The sequence below is a fragment of the Heterocephalus glaber genome, unplaced genomic scaffold, assembly GCF_053883595.1.
Source record: "Heterocephalus glaber isolate CG9 unplaced genomic scaffold, H.glaber_assembly_v1.0 deba00001729, whole genome shotgun sequence".
NCBI lineage: Eukaryota > Metazoa > Chordata > Mammalia > Rodentia > Bathyergidae > Heterocephalus > Heterocephalus glaber.
In genome coordinates, this window is record NW_028258440.1 from 10,673,290 (window position 1) to 10,695,334 (window position 22,045).

The following is a 22,045-nucleotide window of genomic DNA, read 5'->3' on the forward strand; positions in this document are numbered from 1 at the left end:
AGAAGGAAAGGTAACCTCTTTAACAAATGGTGCTAGGAAAACTGGCTATCCACATGCTGAACCGTATCTCTCACCACACACTAAACTAAAATAAAAATGGATCAAAGATCAAAATATTTAAATATAAATATTTAATGTGCTAGAAGATAAAGTGGGTAAAACTCTTGAAGACATAGGTGTAGGTAAAGACTTTCTGAGCAGAACACTGGTTGCACCAGAAATAGTACCAAGAATCAACAGATGGGATCACATCAAAATAAAAAGCATCTGCACAGCTAAGGAAACCACCAACAGAATGAAGAGACAACCTACAGAACTGGAAAAAAATTTCAAGCTACTCCTCAGACAAAGGACTACTATCTAGAACTTTAAACAACTCAAAAAAATTAGATGTCCCAAATTTAAAGACCCAATAATAAATGGGCATCTGAATGGAATGGACACTTCTCAGATGAAGAAGTACAAATGACCAATAAATACATGCAATAATATTCAACATCACTGACTACTTCAGAAATGCAAATTAAAACAACACTGAGATTTCATCTCACTACAAAAAGCATAGCTGTCATCAAGAAGTCAACCAATAACGAATGCTGCTGAGGTTGTGGGCAAAAGGAACCTTTCTTCATTGCTTGTGGGATTCTAAACTGATACAGCCACTATGGAAATCAGTATGGCAATTCCTCAAAAATGTAAACTAGAAATTCCATTTGACCTAGCTATTTCCTTTCTAGGCATCTTCCTGAAGGACTTAAAGTCATCCTATTGCAGTCATTCATGCATACCCATGTTTAGAGCAGCACAACTCATAATAGCTAAATCTTGGAAATATCCTATATGCCCATCAACAGACGAATGGATAAAGAAGATGTGGTACTTATATAGACTGGAGTAGTACTCTGCTATAAAGAAGGATAGACATGTATTTTTAAGTAAATAGATGCATATTGTGACCATAATTTTAAGTGAAATAAATTACAAACACAAATTTAAATATTGCATCTTTTCTCTTATATAAGAAACCCACATTATAAATAAAAAGCAAAATAAATAATAAAAATAGGTAAATAATAGAAAGTAGGGTGAAATTTTTCAAATGGGAAGGGGAGCAATAAATGGAGAGGGGACAGAAAGAAGGTAAAAGGGATTTTTAAAAAATAGATTTCAAGAAGAAAATGGAAATAAAGCTTTTGCAAGTGGAAAGGGGAAGAAGAGTTTGAGGGAGCAGGAAGTGATTGGAGAGTAAGAGGACAAAATATAAGAATTAGGATGTGTAATGTACAAACTCCCCTCTATAAATGTAATCATGAGAAGGTGAGCTGGCCCCAGCACCTGGAAGGAAGCTCCCCCACTGCCATCCCACTCTTCTAGGCCAGAGAAGGTGAGCTGCGTGGGTGCCAGAAGCATTCCCCCACCCCAGTGGAAATGCGAAGACATGTAAACAAGCCTCAAAAACAGACTTCCAGATCACCTACAGAAACCCCAAAGGGAAACGGGATGGAAAGATCTGATACTCAACCACCTGGACTCCCTGAACTGGCAACAAAAGAGGATCTGGGAAAAATGAAATCAGAAATACTTACTCAGATAACAGCAAAGATTTTGCTCATGGTGCAAGGCATGATTAATAAATCTAGAGAGGACACAGATAAAAAACTAGAGGATCATGATGGAATCCCAACATAGGAAACAAATGGAATCCATAAAACAGATGTAAAAAGATTTCCAGAAGATTAAAAACTCCATCAAAACTCTGCACAGCAGAGTGAACCAATGTGAGGATAGAATTTCAGATATAGAAGATAAGATTGCAATTAGTGATCAGGAAAAGAAAAATTGCTTTAAAATTGTGAGGGAACATGAAAAATCAATCCAGCAGCTGCTAGACGATGCAAAGAAGAATAACATAGGAATGATTGGAGTCAATGAAGAAATAGGAGAGAGTGCAGATGACATTAAAAACTCTTCACGGAAGTGATGGCAGAAAACTTCCCAAGGAGGGGAAAAGAACTTGACATACAGATAAGTGAGACATATAGGACTCCAGCTAGCCTTGATCAAAAAAATCTACACATAGGCATATAATAGTTAGGTTTCCAGAAATCCAACAGAAGAACAAAATTCTACAAGCAGTGAGAGAAAAGAAACAAATCACATGCAAAGGAAAGCCCATCAGAATCACAGCAGACTTCTCAATGCAAACCCTCAAGGCAAGAAGAGCTTGGAGTGAAGCATTTCAAGCCCTAAAGGAAAACAGCCTCCAACCCAGATTCATGTACCCTGCAAAATTATCTTTCAAAATTGATGGAGAAATAAGATACTTTCATGATAAAGAGCACCTCAGGAACTTCATGAATACCAAATTAACACTCCAAAAAATTCTAGACAATACCCAAGGAAAAGACAATAAGGATCACAACCCCAGGAAACCCAGCAGAATGAATCCATTGGGCATGACAAATTAAACGCAAAGAGGGAGAATCCAACAAAAAGAAAAAGTCATGACAAGGCTTTTAAAACTTAATATCATCTCCCTAATGAGTGCATAATTCAATCTTGTTATTGTACTGATTAGTATTTTTCTGATTCTAGAGTTGCACACCTTTCCTTGTGCTATACTGGCTATTTATCCTCTTCTTACGTCTACTTTTTAATTGAGTTCTCTATTAATGAGCCCTAAGAATTCTTTATATATTCTGCTCATAGGTTATATGCATTGTAAATATGGTCTGTTTAAGGACTACTTTTCATTTTAATGATGTCATTTAAAGTTCTAAATTTTGATGGAATCTCATTTATCAATTATTTTCTTTTATGCATCATGTGTTTTGTATCCTAGGTAGTTCTTGCCTCCCCTGAATTCATAAACATTTTCCCTTATAATTTCTTCTTAAAGTTTTATAATTTTAGGCTTTCATATTTAGGTTCATAGATTCCTTCAAGTTATTTTCATATATGGCAATAAAGGGTTGAGGTTAATTTTTTATATACAGATACCAGGTGCTCTAGTGCCATTTGCTGAAAACATTATCTCTTCCTCTGGTCTTGAATTGAGTTTGTATTCTATAAAATGCTAATGTCAAGTAATCTTTCAAAACTCAGTGGACCATATATGTGTGGTTCTATTTCTAGATTCTCTGTTTTATTCCAATGATCTATATGTCTTTCCTTACACCAACACTGCCTTGATTACTGTAGCTTTAGAAGAAGTCTTAAAATTAGGTGCTAAATGTCTTCCAACACTGTTTTTTTTTAACTTTTCTAGGTCCTTTGTACTCCTACATAACTTTTAAATTTCAATATTCAATTCTTCATTTATAGCAAGTATACACAGACCAGAATTTTTATATATACCTTGTGTTTACTAATCCTGCTAAATTCAAATACAAGTTCTAGGGGCCCCTAGAGATTTCTTAGCATTTTCTCTGTAGATGATCATTTCATCTACATATAAAGATTTTGCTTCTACCTTGGCAATCCTATCCTAGTTGTGTCATTTCATTGCCAGACTATTTTGGTTGGGCCTAGGTTTCAAAGTTTAATGGACAGATAAAGAGTAACTATATCTGTCCTTGTTCCCCACCTTAAGGCGAAAGCATTTTATCTTCTCCATTCATATAAGGCGTTCTCACTGGAAGTATGGAGTACATGTCTTTAATCTGTTGGGAAGGTTCTGTTCTACTTCTAGTCTCCTGACAGCTTTTCTAATGAACAGCTGTTGAATTTAATCCAACACTTTTTCTCCAACTAGTGACAGGATCATATGGCTTTTTCCTTTCCTCTGTTAAAATGATGACTTTTTGGGGTGGATCTTCCAATGCTGAACCAACACTGCCATCCCTATAACAAAACCACTTTCTACATACTGCCAGATCTGACTTCTAATAGTTTGTTTTGTTAAACAGATTTCTGTCTATGTTCATACTTTTTTCTTCTATGATCTTTATCCAGTTTTAGGATTAGCACAATGTTGATTTCCTAAAATGAGGGGAGAAGTGTTCCTTCTTTTTTGTTTTAATTGTTTGATATAATTTATCAATTAAAATGTGTATGAGCCTGCTGTTGTCATATAGGCAGGTTTTCAAGCTAGGAATATACTTTCTTTAATAGGTGCTATTCAAATTTTATATTTCCTCCAGAGTTAGTTTCATTAATTTGTCTTCCAAGGTATTTCTTAGAAGTTGTCAAATTTATTTCAAAAAAGATTTTTGTAATATGCTTTCTATATCCTTTTAAATTCTGTAAATTCTGTGGTAATATCTCCTAGATCTTGATATTGTAATTTTAAAAATGTATAATTGATATTGTGTAATAGGAAGACAGGCCTAAAGGAGCAGGGGAAGTAGGAGGGGTAGGGGAAAGGAAAGAAGGGAAAAGAAAAAATATGAGAAAAGGAAAAAAATGGAAACAATGTCTTTGCAAATAGGGAAGGGTGGAGGGGGTGAAGGGAGGACAGGGGAATGGGGAAAAAAAGAACCAAGATACTCATGTAATGGTACAAGATCCCAATGATGACTGTAACTGTATTTTATACCTAAAATGTACCAATAAACTTAATGGGAAAAAATAAATAAATAAATGTAATTATTATGTACTGCAAACATGTACAAATGAAAAATTAAAATATAAAATACCTGTTACTGTTACATTATAATGATGGAATATACTTGAGGTCCAGAAATAAATATTTTGTCTCATTGTGAAAAATGGTTACCAAGTATGGGGTGGGAGAGGTTGATGGACAGTGGATGCACAAACGAACAGCTCTCCCTTAGATTCACACCTAGCGCAGTCCTTGGAACCAGGGACAGAGCCAAGTAACTATGTTGAAAGTGAAAATTAAGCCAAGCAGGTGTTTTCTGAGTATAATATCCATCCACTGTTCAGCTATTTTTGAGTATTTTTTCCCCAAGGTGATGATTTTGAGACCAAATGGAGTCAACTCTCCAGGCCCGTGCAAACTCATTTTAGACCTGTCCTATACATCATGAACATCCTTGGGCAGTCTTCACAGATCGTTTGACCTGCAAATCTTTCCAAAATCTGTAAAATGAACACACATTCATGTATATAGTTCATGCAGTTTTTAAAGTGTTCAAAATATTAATTTGATTATTCAGGTTAGATATGTAGGGCGATGTTAATAAGGATTTGGGCTATACACATTTCCAATCAGAATTAGTAATTCTATTGTTGCTATTTGTATTTGCTTTCTAGCTTTAAGATGTTATAGAAAATGCATTTTTGTAGAAATTGCCTGCAGTGTTAGCACTAAAATGTAGTATGTGAAGTAAAGAGAAGCATGCCTCTATCCAATTTCATGCTTTCCATATAAGTTTAAAATAAATAAAAATATTCCTAAACATTTAATCAAAAATGTAGAGTATTTTCAACTCAAAGCCTTTCTCTGAATGTTGTGATACATGTAAAAGTCAATGCAGATTACAGATTTAGGCTCAGCCTTTTTAGCCTATGACCGTAATGGTACCTTCCAAAGAAGAAAGGCTCCTGAGTTTGATCTCATTATCTCCTCTGTCTGGGTGATAATATGCTGAAGTAATACCCCAACATATATTTCCCTGTGAATAATATTCCTCTTTGTTTATGTTGTTAAATAATTTCAAAACTCTCCTCAAGGGAGCTGCTCTGTGCTAGAGAGCTAAACATGGGAGAGGCTAACGCTTTCTTTTATTTTTCTGCCCACAGATACAGATATTGCTTGTATTGTCTAGAAGCACAGAATATGCTCTAAAATATCAGTGTTTTATCAGTGAGTCAAAAGGACATGATAATGGTGAAATGAATCCATAAAAATTAGTATATAGTGGAGTAATATTTCAAAATGACATATAAAATGCATTAAACTCACGTAAGGATAATGAGTTCATATATGAATAATTTAAGGGTTTCTTTTCATATTGTCAGTGACAGAGGAAATGCCCATTTTCTCCTGGCTGCTATATCCCTCAGAGTATTTTGGCAACTGGATGTAAAAATCCAGCTGGAAACAGCAGCAAACTGAATGAAACCTGGGAGATGAGGAACAGGAAGTTCTAGCATCAGCCACATGCACATTTCACTAATGATACCTAGGCTGTGAATTTGAATGTGCTACTTATAACTTCTCATGCTGTATGAGGTGACTAGGACTCAGGGTTAAAATTGTTCCAAGTTAACTTTGCCACCTAGCATGTATCTATATGGCCATGGACAATTTAATTTCTCTTTGAACTTCAATTGATTTATCTGAAAAATAAAAATAATAGCTTTTTTTCATATGGCATTTTGTGAGGACTGAATGAAATAGTGTATGCTTTGGGGCCTGGTACAGAGAAGATGCTAAATTCACATTTGGGTTGACTTACTTCTTCTTTTCTCAAATACATAAAACTGTATGTTCTGTTGCTTGACTTCCATCCACTTAGGACATGTATATTTAACCCATTTTGCCACTGACTATATAGTTACTATAAAACTCCTACAGAAATTAATGGTCAACAAAGATGATATTATTAATTTCCAATTAGAGGAACATTTTGAGGATAATTTAAGTAATGGCTGAATTTGCAATGCGTTAATCATATCCTTTCCTTTAGTCTTCTTTGAAATGAATAGCATGAATTGGAATTGACTGGAAGAAACAGCCAGCATTATAGGACAAGTCCGAGGCTATGGAATAAGACAAAGGCATCTAACATATTAAGATGAAAATAACAAATGTGTGTCACCAATATCATAAAGTCCACTCAATCTGTTAAGGTTCTTTATCAGTGAACCCAGATTGACCCTGAGTCCTCCTTCTGCTTCTAGGATCAACCGTGATTTGTTGATCATGTTAGCTTCAGACGTTAATAATCTTAGCCTTGAAGATTTCAGAGTGCAAAATTTAAGCCCTTCTGATTCCACTGGAGTTCAGGCAAAATTGCAGACAAATTAAGAGAAACCTATCAATCATTTCTTTCATTTGTGGTAGTTATGAACATAGATATGTTTTTCTGTTTCATCAACGTTATTACTTTGTTTCATTGCCTCCAGTGTTCTACTGAAACATTTAAATTAGGCAAGCAAAAGAAATTCTTGTATTCTCCTTGTATTTTCTAAAAACATCTTTGTTGAAGTGTAACTGACATAGAATATACTGCAAGTATTTAGAGAGGATAAGTTGGTAAATTTGACATATGTTTATACCCATGAAATCATTACCACAATCATGAGAGCAAATCTACCTATTAATTTCCCAAAGATTCTACTTACCATTTTCTTTTTGTCTTTTTTAAGTTTTAAAATGTTTAATAGTACATGATTTCAGTCATAATGATTACATTTGTTGTGGGGATGACACATGTCAATTCATTCTGTTTCCCCCTCCTCTTCCCTCCTCTCCCTCCATCTCTCGGTCCCATTCTCACTCACCTTTTGTAATGCTTTTCTGTCCTCTACTCGCTATTCATCTACCCCCAAGCAACTGCTCCTCTGTTTTCTGTCGCCATAGATTAGTTGGATTTTTCCAAAGTTTTATGTAAATGGAAGCACAGGACATGTACATATTTTGTTTAGCTTCTTTAACTCAAGATAATTATTTTGATATTTATTAGTGTTGTTGTATGTAGTATTATTTCATTCCTTTTTATGTACTAGTAATATTCTATTGTGCATGGACCTGAGTTTGTATCCCTTCACCTACTAATGGTCTTTTGAGTTGTTTCTAACTTTTGGCTCTTACAAATAAACCAGTTGTAGTCATTTACATAAAGATCTCTCTATGGACATATGATTTCATTTCTTATTGGTAAATATCCAGAGGTGGAATAGTTGTATCACGTGTTAAGTGTGCATTTAACTTAAAGGACATAGAGATCTAATTAACCTTAAAGCCAGCATTATTCGTAACCTACCTAACAAAGCTTGCTAGCAGGGCCCAAATGATAAAACTGTTGCCAAGTAATTTATCCAAATACTAGAACAAATCTCTCTCTCTCTCTCTCTCTCTCTCTCTCTCTCTCTCTCTCTCTCTCGCTCTCGCTCTCTCACTCTCTCTCTGTCTCTCTCAGGATTTGCAGTCATTAAGTAGAATATTCAATGGATTCTACACACACACAAACACACACACACACACACACAGTTAATTTATCAAAATACACTTTGCTTTGTAGGCACTGTTTTGTTAAGTGAACTATCTCATATGTATCAGAATTGTATTCAATTGGATAATTCAATAATGGTTTCATATTGACTTTAAACTTTAGAGTTTAATGATAACTCTATTTAGAACTTTTCTAATGCCTGGAATGACCACAATATTACCTTATATTTATGTAGTCCTTTGTAGATAACACAGCATTTTACATTTGCTTTTGTCTTTTTATTGTATATATTTAAGGTGCAGACATGATGTTTTTATACATTTATCTTGATATTTATATAAACAGTGAGGTCATTTATTTCTTCAGCGAAACAAATTAACCTGTCCATCAGCCCATATAGTTATTTTTTGTTTGTGTGCACGCGTGCATGTGTTAGGAGTACCTAACATTTCCTCTTTTGACAAAATACCAATGTATTGCTTTTTATTGAAAACTGAGGAGACACTATAGAAGCTGAAAGTCTTAATTTAGGAGATAATTATATGATACAAATATAAAGAAGAAATTGCAAGCAGGTATAACATTATATAGTAAGGATTAGAAGTGCTATAGGGAAAGGTAAAATTATTGTTTGGAAGAGAGGGAAGTTTGAGAATACTTTCACAAGGTACTGAGACAGTCTGGATATTAGTCATTAGTTAAAAATCCAAAGCAACTGTTGTAGGTAGTTGGCACAATACATACAAAGATATAAAGACAAAAGAAATAGAGCATCTTTGAGTGATGGTAAAAAGAACCCCCTAATAAGACAAAGTGTAGTTTATTCCATAGTTCTTCATGGACACTAACTCTGCACAATTCTATGTTGGCATCTTTCTTCATTCAAAACAAAATAAATGCTAATAGAGAAGTGTTGAATGTTACACAAGCCACAGTGCCTTTATGAGTATATTTGTGAAGAACTCACAAGTGTTTTTAATGGTTATTTAAATCTTCAGCTCATTGATCTCCTCTTCTAAATGGAATTGTGCAGCAGATTAATGTAGTTTAAAATTTCAGGCACATACACACACATTGAGAAAACAACTTCACATGCTTAGTGAGCATAATGGAAATGTACAACTATACCTAGAAGACCACAGTGGGCAATGAGGATTCAAGCTCCAAAGTGTTATGAACAGCTAGAAAATTGGAGCAACACATGTAAGAAATGAGAAATTTTTAGGGCCATTGAGCACCATACATTTGCAGTGTTCAGTAGCCCTGAAAATTTCTCATTTAAGGCAGGAAGTTTCTGTCTTGTTGGACACGTTGAAATAAAGAGAACATGTACAGGTTCTCGTTGATCTAAATTTCTGTTGTAGTCCAGGACCTCCCACCATCTTTGCTGGTACAGGATTATTTTTCCAGACTCTTGTTACAGATACTGCAGAGCAAGCATCCACCTTTTTGACAGTACGCTACGTAGTGGCAACTGCTGTCTGAGTTAGCTTCAGAACAAGTCCTCCGATCTTACGTGATTTCAGTCTAAATGGAGTGCACCTCTAAGTTCAAAATTAGTTCAAAGAGTAGTTACTCATTCCCACATCAGATTTCCTTCCTCTCCTTAGATGATGAAGAATATTTTAATCTACTTAGGACTCGAGTTTGTTTTACTTTCTTCCAGGTTCCTACCTCATCTCCCTTCCTTTTGACTTTGTGCTAAAAATTTTTGTCCTTCTCTAATTTGGACCATCTTTACACATTTGCAAATCACTGTCTGACAACATTCCCTTTGACACTGGCATGATCTTTTAGCTATGTTCTGAGATGTCTCCAGCAAGCCAATATTCATTCATCAAAAAGCAGAAATGTTTATACTTTAGGCTTTTAACTCTGCCCAGAATTTTGCCACGCTTTTCTATATTAATGGAGAATCGTGAAAATTAAGGTAAAATGGTAGATCCTGAGTGCTGAGGTAATGGGTGCATTTGGAACTGTGAGGGAAAGATTAGGCTTCAGAAGCTTAGTTACATTACTGAAGCCCTCCGATAACCACAGGCCCTAGTCCTATATATTGGGAACACTTTATCTCTCAATCCTGCATCCCAAAAAGCTGATGAGTCCTCAGCAGAAAAATAAAGGTCAGTTTTGGGGAATATGTCTTTACCATTGTGTTTATCAATAGGACCTTGAAAAATGATTTCTGTGAAACTTCCCAAAGGACATGCCACAGTTCTAGGAACTCACACTTCTCACTGTCTAGTATAGTACTGATAATTCCTGAAGAGAAGAGGATTAATTGGACTGATTTGTAAAGACTAAGGAAAACTAAAGAAGACTATTAGGTTTTGTTTTCTCAACTTGAAATTGAGTGGGTGTTCAGTGAAGCTGTGTTAAAGTAAACTTACATGAACGGATCTGTCTAATTTCGTATAATTTTTTCCAAATCCCTCAAACTGAAAAATACAAAATTGTACCCAGTGGTGAAAATTATTTGTCGCCAGTCTAATCTTGCTCTTTTTTCTTTCCTTCCCTCCTTTCTTTCTTTCTTTCTCTTTCTTTCTTTGTGTTTCTTGATTAAGATTATAATAATCTATTGCATGTTTCCCTGAAACCAGTAATGAATTATTAAGGTGTCAATAATATTTTAATTGTGTGAGCTTTTATTCATTATGCCATAGAGTACTACATGCAATAGCTGCATTTATAAACTGATAATTTTAGTTTAATGAGTAACGATTTACTCAGTTACATGTTATATTTCATATTTCAGATACTCTATTTATCTATCAATAATCTTACAGTTCTCAGGTTTACCTAGTCTATGTCAATAGTTTAATGTAGTAAGACTTGTAATCATTACACAAAATCTTTAATATGTGTGATTATCTTCCACAATGGAAGTACAAATGATACCTCGATTCACAGAACCACTATTTTCCTATTTAAATATTGACGTTCTACATTTTGCCATAACTGGCTCTTTATAGCTACAGAATTTTAGAACAACATAGTTACCTAGAAATTTATTCTTAGATGGACCTATACATTTTACAAATGATGAAAGTGAAGCCCCTTAAATGACTTATCCAAAAGCATATGGTAAATAGCAATACCTGATTTCAAATGTGATTCATAAGGGTTGTTGTGAATGACAATAATCACAATAATTTTATCCTCCCTTCCTAATTTGGGAGATAGTCTATACTTTTTACAAGTTATATCCCCAATTTTTGGCTCATGAATAACATTAATCATGCTTCACCAATTGTTTATCTGGAATATGATAGTTTAAATCTCCCTTTATAGAGGAATTGAAAATAGGTAGAATTTTAAGAAAAATAAAATCTTCAACATATGAAAGACTCAGAAATGACATGCCTAGAAAAATGCTGATACTGTATACATAAACCATTACTTTCTCTTTCAAGTTTTGATAAATGGCTTCTCCATACTGAAGATGAAGGTCAGCCCCTAGTTTCATAGAGAAAATATAGTAGATCCTTTTATTCAGCACTTCATAGCATTTTTTTAAAATATCAATTTATTAGCATTAATACAGGCCTAAGGAGATCCTATGTGTCAGAATCATTCCTATTAGCTCATGATTCCCAGCTACAAACTGTTCCCTCAGTTGCTGAAAGGCCAGCAGTGATCAGTTTCATCCTTAGATTTCCTCCTAAATTTGGCTTTCAAATCTTAATGTCTCTTAGGACAGAACTCCCTGGAGGATCACTGAGAAATCATGCATCAATTAGTTTTGATTTCCTCATGCCTTAGATATAAGCAAGATAACATTTTGAATATCTGTTTACTCCTGTTACATGCACTGTAACTGGGGAGAAAAGATCAGGACCTCCTTTCTTCGCTGTGGCTTTCGCTTCATCTGTGAAAATGGACTGGTTCAAAATCTCCTCAGAATTTCAATGATTGCCAATGTACAACTCATTAAAAAAGCTTTACAGACAAGTAATTGAACTACAATAAACTACACATACTTAAAGTGCCCAAGTGTCCCTGTGTCCTTTTGTTACAAATCTCTCTCTCCATCCTCTTTCCCAGGAAAAGTCAGGACAGATTAGTTTTCATTTCCTAGCATTGTGTATAAATGAAAATATACCGTATATGAAATTTTGGTCTATCTTCTTCTAGGCAATGTAATTATTTTGAAGTCCATCTATGTTGTTATATATCAGCAACTCATTCCTTTTTAGGATTTTCTAATATTCCATGGTATGGATGTACCACAATGGTGTTACCTGTTTATTTATTCATGGACACGGGCTACTTCTACATTTTATTTATTACTTATAACACTACTATGAATAAATTTATACAGATTTTTGTTTGGAGAGAAATTCTAATTTCTTTCTGATAAATGTCCAGAAGTACAATTACTCTCCTGGTAATTATACCTCTAACTTTCTAGGAAATTGTTAATTTTTTCCAGAGTGGTCATAGAGTCTTACTTTTGCATCACCAGTGTATTAAAGTTGAGATTACTACACATCTTTGGTAATGTTTGATATGGTGTGCTTTTGTTAACTATTCTAGCAGGTGTGCAGTTGTATCACATTGTGGATTTTAAAACCACAATTAGTTACTTTGCCAAGTAACTAATGATGTTAAATATGTTTTCATTGGCTTATTGGTAATTTCTGTATTTTTGGTTTTTAAATATGTTTTTAGACCTTTTGCCAAATTAAAAAGTTGAATTCCAACTCTTTACTAATCTGCTGGGATTTTCTCTCTTGAAAAACTGCAAAATAGATTTTCTTTAGAATAAATATTAGATACACATTTATGAGACTGAAAATACATCATTTACTCGGTTATGTCTATAGATGTTTATTGTTGAAATGTAGTTTCTCACGGCACCAGTCTGTTTGTTCAAACTTGAGACATTCTAAGTTTGTACTTACCTTTCTCTTGTGGGCAGCTTTTTGGAAAGAACAGATCTATAATAATTCCAACTGAACTTTATCTTCTCTAGGGAATATGTAGTATTTTAGGTAATAAGGTTATATATAAAAAGCTTAAAAAATAACCACTTAAGGTTCATTGTAAGTGTTTAATAGATGATGTATCCTATGGGAGTTTTAAGCACAACCAGTACTGTTGTGTATTTAAGGCAATATTTTACAATGGTAACATTGATTTCAAGAAACAAAAATGAGATGGTTCAATGCACATCATTTAGTGTAAATAAATGAAATGCTTTTCTTCCTTTCCTCTTATTTTTGCCACATTTTTTAAAAGGAACAACTGATAGCTTACTTGAATTGTTACTCTTTAAATTATAGATTGACAAGAAAGTGTATATTTAACTGACTTCATTTAGTTAGTAAAGTTGTCATTTTGTTTTCAAATCAGGTTATAGTTCCAATTGAAAATAAATTGTTTATCTTATGCAATTTTATTGTGTTACATGACATTTCTTTAGAAAGGAACAAATCCATGTTCAAATTTCTTTTTGAATTGGAAAAAAGTCTCTGTAACAAAAAGGGAATCTGCTTACATCTGTCAGTGCTCTTTTTAAAAAACCATATCTAGTGTTTTTAAAATCTGGAATGACAAATGGCTGTGTATTTATTTTTATTTGCTCATTTTTTTCCCAACAAATGTCACGACTCATGTTTATATTAAAAGCTTTGGAAAGTCATAATTCACATGCCATTTTTTGAGTGAAACTAAATCCAGGTCTGTGCTTTTGGAAGTAAATTTCCTAATTAGTACTCTGAATCCATAAATGGAGGCACTTCATAGCAATCTGAAGCAAATGCTTTCTTTCTTGTGCCTCCAAAAATAAGTAAAGCAAGTGTGGAAGTGTGGTAATACCATGATAAGGTTGTCCCCTCATGGCTCCCTTTTTCCTGTCTTCCACTTGCTTAGAGAAATTTTTAGGGCAGCTGTTTGCCAAGTGTGGTCCCTAGACCGGCAGCATGGGCCTCACCTGGAAATTCATTCAAAATGCAAAATCTCTGGCCCTACTGCACACGTGGTGCTTTTGAAAGTGGAAAGCAGTGGCGGTGGGAGTAGGGTACCCAAATTTATGTTTTAACAAGCCTTCCAGGCGATTCCAAAGCAGGCAAGTTTTAGAACTACTGGTTTAGAGGAATGAAGGAAGTCATGAGCACAAACCTATGGAACATTCCTTTCTTACAGCATCAAGCTGACAGGTTCATTACCAGGTTACTGTAGCAACAACTGCACAGTAGGATTGGATAATGAAACATTGTGAAATTAAGAAGCATGAATATTAACAGTCCCAATATTCTAAATCCCTAAGATTTATACTAGGTAAAAATGATTTTTACTTTTACCCTTATGGCAAGGAGAACCATAGTATGATAAGGTCTTATGTTTGATAAGTAGAAAATATGCTTATTTTAAAAACATTAACTCTTTGAAATTTAGATAACTTTTACAGAAAAATAGAATTAATCCTAAAGACATTCATCACAGAAATCATAAAACAATATGCTCAGTAGAAAATTATAACCCTGAAAAAGTTCATTGTAATTTATTTTTCATAATACATTGTAGTAGCTTTATTTCTCTACAATATCTATGTCACAAAGCACAGTTCTAGGTAACTAGTGGCTATTAAATAAGCATTAAGAATTGATTCGTTAAGCCTGTATTTGACAATTTATATATTACAGAAATACTTATTATAAAAATATATTTATATTCTGTATTGTTTTCTCTAATATATGGTATAAGAACAGGCACTTTTTGTATTCGAAGATTAAATTCATGTTAGGGTTTACATTTTTCTAAAGATATGTGCTAAGGATTAGATGCACTCAGTTAAGCCTCTTCCTGGCCAAATGACATACCCTGTCTCTGATGTTAGAGAAAATCCTATACAGTGTACTACATCCCTAGATTACCTTATCTAAGTATTACATGGACATTTCAGATGATATGTCTTGGCGTGTGGTCACTTTTCATTAACGTATTAGGGATTCTTAAATCATCTTTTCCTTTTTTTGACACCTTTCCATAATTGAACATAAAATTACCTGCAAGATGGAATGACCATTATTTATGGAGTGAGTTGATGGGGCTTCACTGATGTCTAGCAGAAATGATGCCCAAATGGGGAATTTTGGAAAAAGGGCTCTGTGGCTGTGAACAAATAACATCTATATGCAGGACTTAATTTTCCTCTGGTACCCAAAGAGATTTGTTACATCATCTTTAAGATTCTAGACATTTTAAATTTTAATATTTGGAAGGAAAGGAGGGAAAACTTAAAACCATGAAGCAAAGCCATGGTGCAATATGTGACTGAATATTTTGTATGTATTTGTTAAAAGAATGAATTAAACAGAATACTTAGCATAAAACAGGCCTTAAAATCCTTTGGAGACAATGGGAAACATTAATGTTAGGTACTCCTAATTTTAGAGTTTAAATTAAGATGTTTTAGCAATAATATTTTAGAAAAATATAGGCGAATTTTATATTTTCCCAGATTTTTCACAATGAGTTATTTATTCTTAACCCTAATCTATGTGAAACACTTAAATAAAAGAAAATAACTTTAATATTTTAAGCTTAGGTATAATGTATATGTAATATGTGCTTTATGTATCTGCATATATGATATATTCTTTCTAGAAGATAACTGGCTTTTAAAGGAAAACTATACTCTTCTGCACTCACTAATTTGATTACATTTTGTTCAACCTAAAATTGTAACTATAAAGCTATTTTGGGCATGCTTTTTCCAGAACCTTGTAAGAATCAACAGGAGCATAATTTTAAGCTACAAAAATACAAAATAAGCACAGAATCCTAGCTACCATAAATAAAAAGCTAGAATTTTAATTTTGAAAAACTCATAATTACTAGCAGTGGAGGAGGGGCGTCATGAGGAGAAAAGTGGCATTGTTTCCGGGTATTTTTTCATACTTCTAACAATTTTCCCGGAACTTTGTTTCTTTTCAGAGATAGAATTCTGTGAAACCCCTCACACCCTGTGCTCTGGCTACCAGACCGACATGCACAGCGTTTCTCGGCATGGCTACCAGCTAGAGATGGGATCCGATGTGGACACAGAGACAGAAGGTGCAACTTCACCTGACCACGCGCTGAGAATGTGGATAAGAGGAATGAAATCTGAGCACAGTTCCTGTTTGTCCAGCCGAGCCAATTCTGCCTTGTCCTTGACTGACACTGATCACGAACGGAAATCTGATGGGGAAAATGGTAATAAAACTAAGCTACCTATACAGTTTATACAACAACAACAACAACAACAACAACAAAAACACACAAAAGTTTTACCCTTTGCTTTGTTTTCCCTTCCTGTATCTGCCTATCTTTCATTTATTGTGCAGAATGTAAATGCAAGTAAGTAGGATCCTATGTGTACCCAAGTATCTGGCAAATAGACACATTTATTTAAAATGACAGATGAAATATTTTTCATTTCTGGAGAACCCCCAAAGGAAATAATTTCATGTAGTCCGCAATATTATGAATGTCTTATTTATTGCTCACCTTTTATTTTTATCTTTTTTTCCAGTGCAGTAGTAGTGGGGTTTATTATAAAAGTACCAATTTCAATTATTTTGGTTTAATATTAATGTATAAAAAATGAGATGTACAGTTATATAGCAGACATACTCTGTATGTTCTTTCTATTTTGATCCAGGTTAACCTGTTGAATGTACAGATTAAAATTAACCAGGTTAGACTGAAATGATTTAAAACAGAAGATGGATTAAATATCCAACATTAGCCAGACAATAGATACTTAACAGCATAATCATTTTGTAATTATATATTATTTACTTTCAACTTTCAGAAAAAGAAAAAGCTTTGATATGTCAGAAAGGGGTTAATTTATTTTATTTCTACTCTTCTATCCCTACCAAAGAATAAAATCCTTTTATATAAAGCACAGTAATGCTTGTTAAACACATTAATCTAGTCTCTCCATAATTTTGCTTGTCTAAATTTCATAGGTTCTCATCACCATTACCACAAAGTGTAGTATGTTAGCAGTGGCTAATTAGTATTTTCTGATTTGGCAGAGCGGTAGGTAACCACCCTATACTGGCAACTTTTTCTGTTCTATCTTCTTCTGCCTCCTTCAGTCCAAAGTAGAAACCACAGGGATATAATCAAAATGTGCAGTTGCCCGCTAGATGGAAAATATTTTCTAAATAATAAACCATAACACTTTGTACTATACCCAAGTATCATTGGCAGCTTGGTTATTACGATTATTTTCAAGTATGTAATATATGTATTGCTGACTTGGCTAAGAGTATAGAAGGTAAAGTATGGAAATAAGGAAAAACATTTAATATAAGTATGCACATTCATGTAAGTGGAATTGCATTAGGATAGAAGTTAGGAGACTTGGGAATGGTCACTACAGTTTTCTAGACTTCTGTCTCTCATTCAAGAAAAAGAATTACTAAAATTATATGAAATAGAGAAGTATGTGATTTCCCTTATTGCTGACACATCTTGTTCTGCATCATCCCACTCATTACATAGGAATTTACAGCATATCACTAGGTTGAAACATTAAAATACAAGAAAGAAATTTGTGCACAGGGCTCTGTAAACTATCTCTGTGAAATCCTCAGTACGTTTCTTTAGGGTTGATAAAAATGAAGTAGTGGTGATGATTACACAACTCTGTAAAATACTAAAATTTACTAATTTCTATATGTCAATTATATTTCAATAAAGCTGTTATATTTTTTAAAACATAACTTTATGAAAATTTCAGGTTGAAGTTTGAGATGACTTGTACAAGATTAATTAGTAAAATTTTTGCTATTACAGGTTTTAAATTCTCTCCTGTTTGCTGTAACATGGAGGATCAAGCTGGGTCTGCTCAAGGCAAGTGTTTCCAAACATTTGACTGCAACTTTTTTTACCTCACCCCACACATGGCACTTGCCCCACAAAGGGGAGTGCTGCCCCTCTGACAAATAATATATAGGCCTGGTCAATGGACTTGGCAAAGATTAGTCCAGTGGCAGCATATCTTCATTCTTTAAGCTGGAAAATTTCATCATGTGTATTTTGGTGGTAAAAAGGAAGTGATGGGGTTGGGGGGAGCTGGGGAAAAGAACAAGATAGGATTTTAAATGGAATGGGAAAACTGATATAGCTTGGGGGCAGAGGTTGAAATTAGTTTGGGTTGCGCTTAGCTCTATGACTTTCTAGATATCTATCACTGTTTACAGGCTTTAACCATTAACTCAGTTATAGCCCAATTTTGTCATAACTTTCCAATACTGCCTAGTAGATGCCCTTGATCTTTTGCTCGAAATGCTCACAGACTGGCTTTAAAATCACATTTTATTCAAGCCATCAATTATAAATAACATCTTAAAATGAAAACAGTGTTCATGCTTTTCTGTAAGCCTATATTGATATTGTCATTCTTTGGTGAGAAGACACTGGTGTTCTACTTTTACCTTTACTGTGCTCACTGGGATAGGCCACTTTGCATAGGGATAGTGAAAGGAACACTTATAAATGGTTTGCATAGTTTAGTCTGTGCTGGGCCCTTCTCAAACACCTCCAGTAGGGTTCTCATATCCAATTGCAGTTATTTAAAAACAGGAGGAGGCTAGATATATAAATAATGAGCAGTACTTGTAACATGAATACGATATGAATGTTCTTTTTTTTTTTTTACTTCTTTTATTGGTGCATTTTAGGTATACAGTTCACTTACATTTATCATTGGGTGTTTGTACCTGTACATGATATATCTTGGTTCTTATTTTTTCCCCATTACCTGTGCACCCTTCACTCCCTCCGCCCTTCCCTATTTACATAGATTTCATTTTCATTTTTTCATCTTTTCTCATAGTTTTTCCTTTCCCTCTTTTCCTTTCCCCTTCCCCTCCCTTCACTCCTTCATCTTTGGACCTTTTTTCCTATTTGAAATTATCAATTATTCATTTTAATCCTTTTAACCCTTGTTTAAACTATCAGTTTTTCACACTAGAGAAACTATTCGACATTTTCACATGTGTCCTATTTATTTCACTTAAGAGTATGGCCTCAATATGCATCCATGTAGCTATAAATGACTCTAGTTTTTTGTTCTTTATGGTTGAGTAGTACTCCATTTTATAAAAAACCCACATTTTCTTTATCCAGTTTCCAGTTGATGGGCACTTGGGCTGCTTCCAAGCCTTAGCTGTTACAAATTGTGCCACTATGAACATATATCACTGTGATATGATTCTTTTAATTCTTTTGAGAAGACACCCAGCAGGGGAATAGCTGGGTCAAATGGGGCCTCTAGTCCTAGTTTTTGAGGTATCTCCATACTGACTTCCACAGTGGTTGCACCAGTCTGCACTCCCACCAGCCATGGAGAAGGGTTCCTTTCTCCCCACAACCCCACCAGCATTTGTTATTGGTTCGTTTCTTGGTAGCAGCCATTCTTTCTGGGGTGAGGTGGAATCTCAGCATTGTTTTCATCTGCATCTCTCGAATGACCAGTGATGTTGAACATTTTTTCATATATTTGTTAGCTGCTTTTACTTCATTGTCTGAGAAATGTCTGTTCATTTCAGATGCCCATTTTTGAATTGGGTCTTTGAATTTGGGGGTCTGATTTTTTTCAATTCTTTATATATTCTAGATAGTAGTCCTTTGTCTGAGGTACAGCTGCTAAAAATTTTTCCCATATTATGTTGTCTGTTAGCTCTGTTAGTGGTTTCTTTTGCAGTGCAGAAGCTTTTTAATAAGATGAGATCCCAGTTTTTGATTCTTTCTGCTAGTTCCTGTGCTGCTGAGGTTTTGTTCATGAAGTCTTTTCCTATGCCAATGTCTTCAAGAGTTCTACGTAACTTATCTTCCAGCAAGTTTAGTGTTTCTGTCTTAATATTTAGATCTTTAATCCACTTCGATCTTAGTTTAGTGCATGGTGATAGGTATGGGTCTAGTTTTAATCTTTGGCAGGTTGAAATCTAGCTTTTCCAACAACATTTATTAAATAGGCTATCTTTCCTCCAATGATGGTGGTTGGCTCCTTTATCAAAGATGAGGTGGCTGAGCATGTCTGAAGTTGTTTTTGCATCTTATAATCTATTCCACTGATCCTTAAGTCTGTTCCTTTGCCAGTACCATGCTGATTTTATCACAGTAGCTTTGTAGTATACTTTCAAGTTAGGGATTGTGATACCCCCAGCCATGTCTCTGTTGCTTAGAATTGCTTTAGCTATTCTAGGTCTCTTATGATTCCAAATGAATTTTTGGATTGTTTTCTCTAGTTCTGTGAAGTATATTGTTGGAATTTCAATTGGCATTGCATTGAATCTATATAGTAGTTTTGGAAGTATGGCCATTTTCACTATATTGGTTCTTCCTACCCAGGAGCAAGGGATGTCTTTCCATTTTCTTGTATCCTCTTCAATCTCTTTTTTCAGAGTGCTGTAGTTTTCAGTGTAGAGGTCTTTTGCTTCCTTTGTTAGAGTGATTCCTAGATATTTCATTTTTTTGGATGCTAATGTAAAAGGAATTGTTTCCCTAATTTCTCTCTCAGTGAGTCTGTTATTTGTGTACAAGAAGGCTATTGTCTTTTGAGTGTTGACCTTGTATCCAGCTACTCTACTGAATCTGTCAATTAAGTCTAGAAGTCTTCTGTGGGAGTTTTTTGTGTCTTCTATGTAAAGTATCATATCATCAGCAAATAATGACAGTTTCACTTCTTCCTTTCCTATCTTTATTCCTTTTATTTCTTTCTCTTTTCTAATTGCTGTGGCTAATGTTTCCAGAACTATATTGAATAGGAGTGGTGATAGTGGGCATCCTTGTCTTGTTCCTGATTTTAGTGTGAAAGTTTTCAGTTTTTGACCATTTAGTATGATGTTGGCTGTTGGTTTTTAATAGATAGCCTTAGTCTGGTTAAGAGAAAGACCTTCTATTCCAATTTTCTGTAGGGTTTTTATCATGAATGGGTGCTGGATTTTGTCAAATACTTTTTCTGCGTCTATTGAGATGATCATATGCTTTTTGTCCTTGACTCTGCTGATATGGTGTATTACATTTATTGATTTACGAATGTTGAACGATCCTTGCATCCCTGGGATAAATCCTAGTTGGTCAGCATGTATGATCTTCTTGATGACCCTCTGTATTCTGTTTGCCAGTATCTTGTTGAGGATTTTTGCATCTATGTTCATTAGGGAGATTGGTCTGTAGTTCTCTTTTTGGGTTGGGTCTTTCCCTGGTTTTGGAATCAAAGTAACACTTGTTTCCAGGAATGAATTCGGAAGCCTTGGTTCCCTTTCAATTTCCTTGATGAGTTTAAAGAGTAATGGCATTAGTTCTTCTTTAAATGTCTTGTAAAATTCAGCAGTGAAGCCATCCGGACCTGGGCTTTTCTTTGTTGGTAAATATTTTATTACATTTTCAATTTTACTCATTGTAATTGGGGTGTTTAGAATATCTATATCTTCTTCATTTAACTCTGGCAATTCGTATGTATCTAGGAACCTTCCCATTTCTTCTGTGTATTTTCCATTTTTTTTGGAGTAGAGGTTCTCGAAGTAGGTATTGATGATCCACTGGATTTCTGTTGGATCTGTTGTGACTTCACCTACTTCATTCTTAATTGCAAGTATTTGTGCCTTTTCTTTCCTTTTTTTTGATAAGATTGGCTAAAGGTTTATCGATTTTATTTATTCTTTCAAAAAACCATCCCTTTGATTCATTGAGTTTTTGTATTGTTCTCTTAGTCTCCATTGCATTGATTTCTGCCCTGATCTTTACAATTTCCTCCCTTGTATGAGCTTTGGATTCATTGTGCTCTTCTTTTTCTAGGAGCTTGAGGTTCTGCATTAGGTTATTTATCTGAGTTTTCTCTGTTTTCCTAATATGGGCATTCACTGCTATGAATTTCCTGCACAGAACTGCTTTCTTTGTGTCCCATAGATTCCTGTATGTTGTACTGGCATTTTCATTTACTTGTAGAA

At 34.4% G+C, this 22,045-nt stretch overlaps 1 protein-coding gene across 5 annotated transcripts in view; it reads left to right on the forward strand.

The window, feature by feature from the left end:
* Tenm1 (teneurin transmembrane protein 1) overlaps positions 1-22,045 on the forward strand; it is an 837,569-nt gene that overhangs the window by 306,624 nt on the left and 508,900 nt on the right. For all 5 annotated transcript variants that reach the window (XM_087199780.1, XM_087199781.1, XM_087199782.1 and 2 more), the window contains 2 exons: positions 16,029-16,289; positions 17,886-17,942. In XM_087199780.1, the coding sequence (XP_087055906.1) occupies positions 16,029-16,289; positions 17,886-17,942 (318 nt within the window). The remainder of the gene's footprint in view (positions 1-16,028; positions 16,290-17,885; positions 17,943-22,045) is intronic.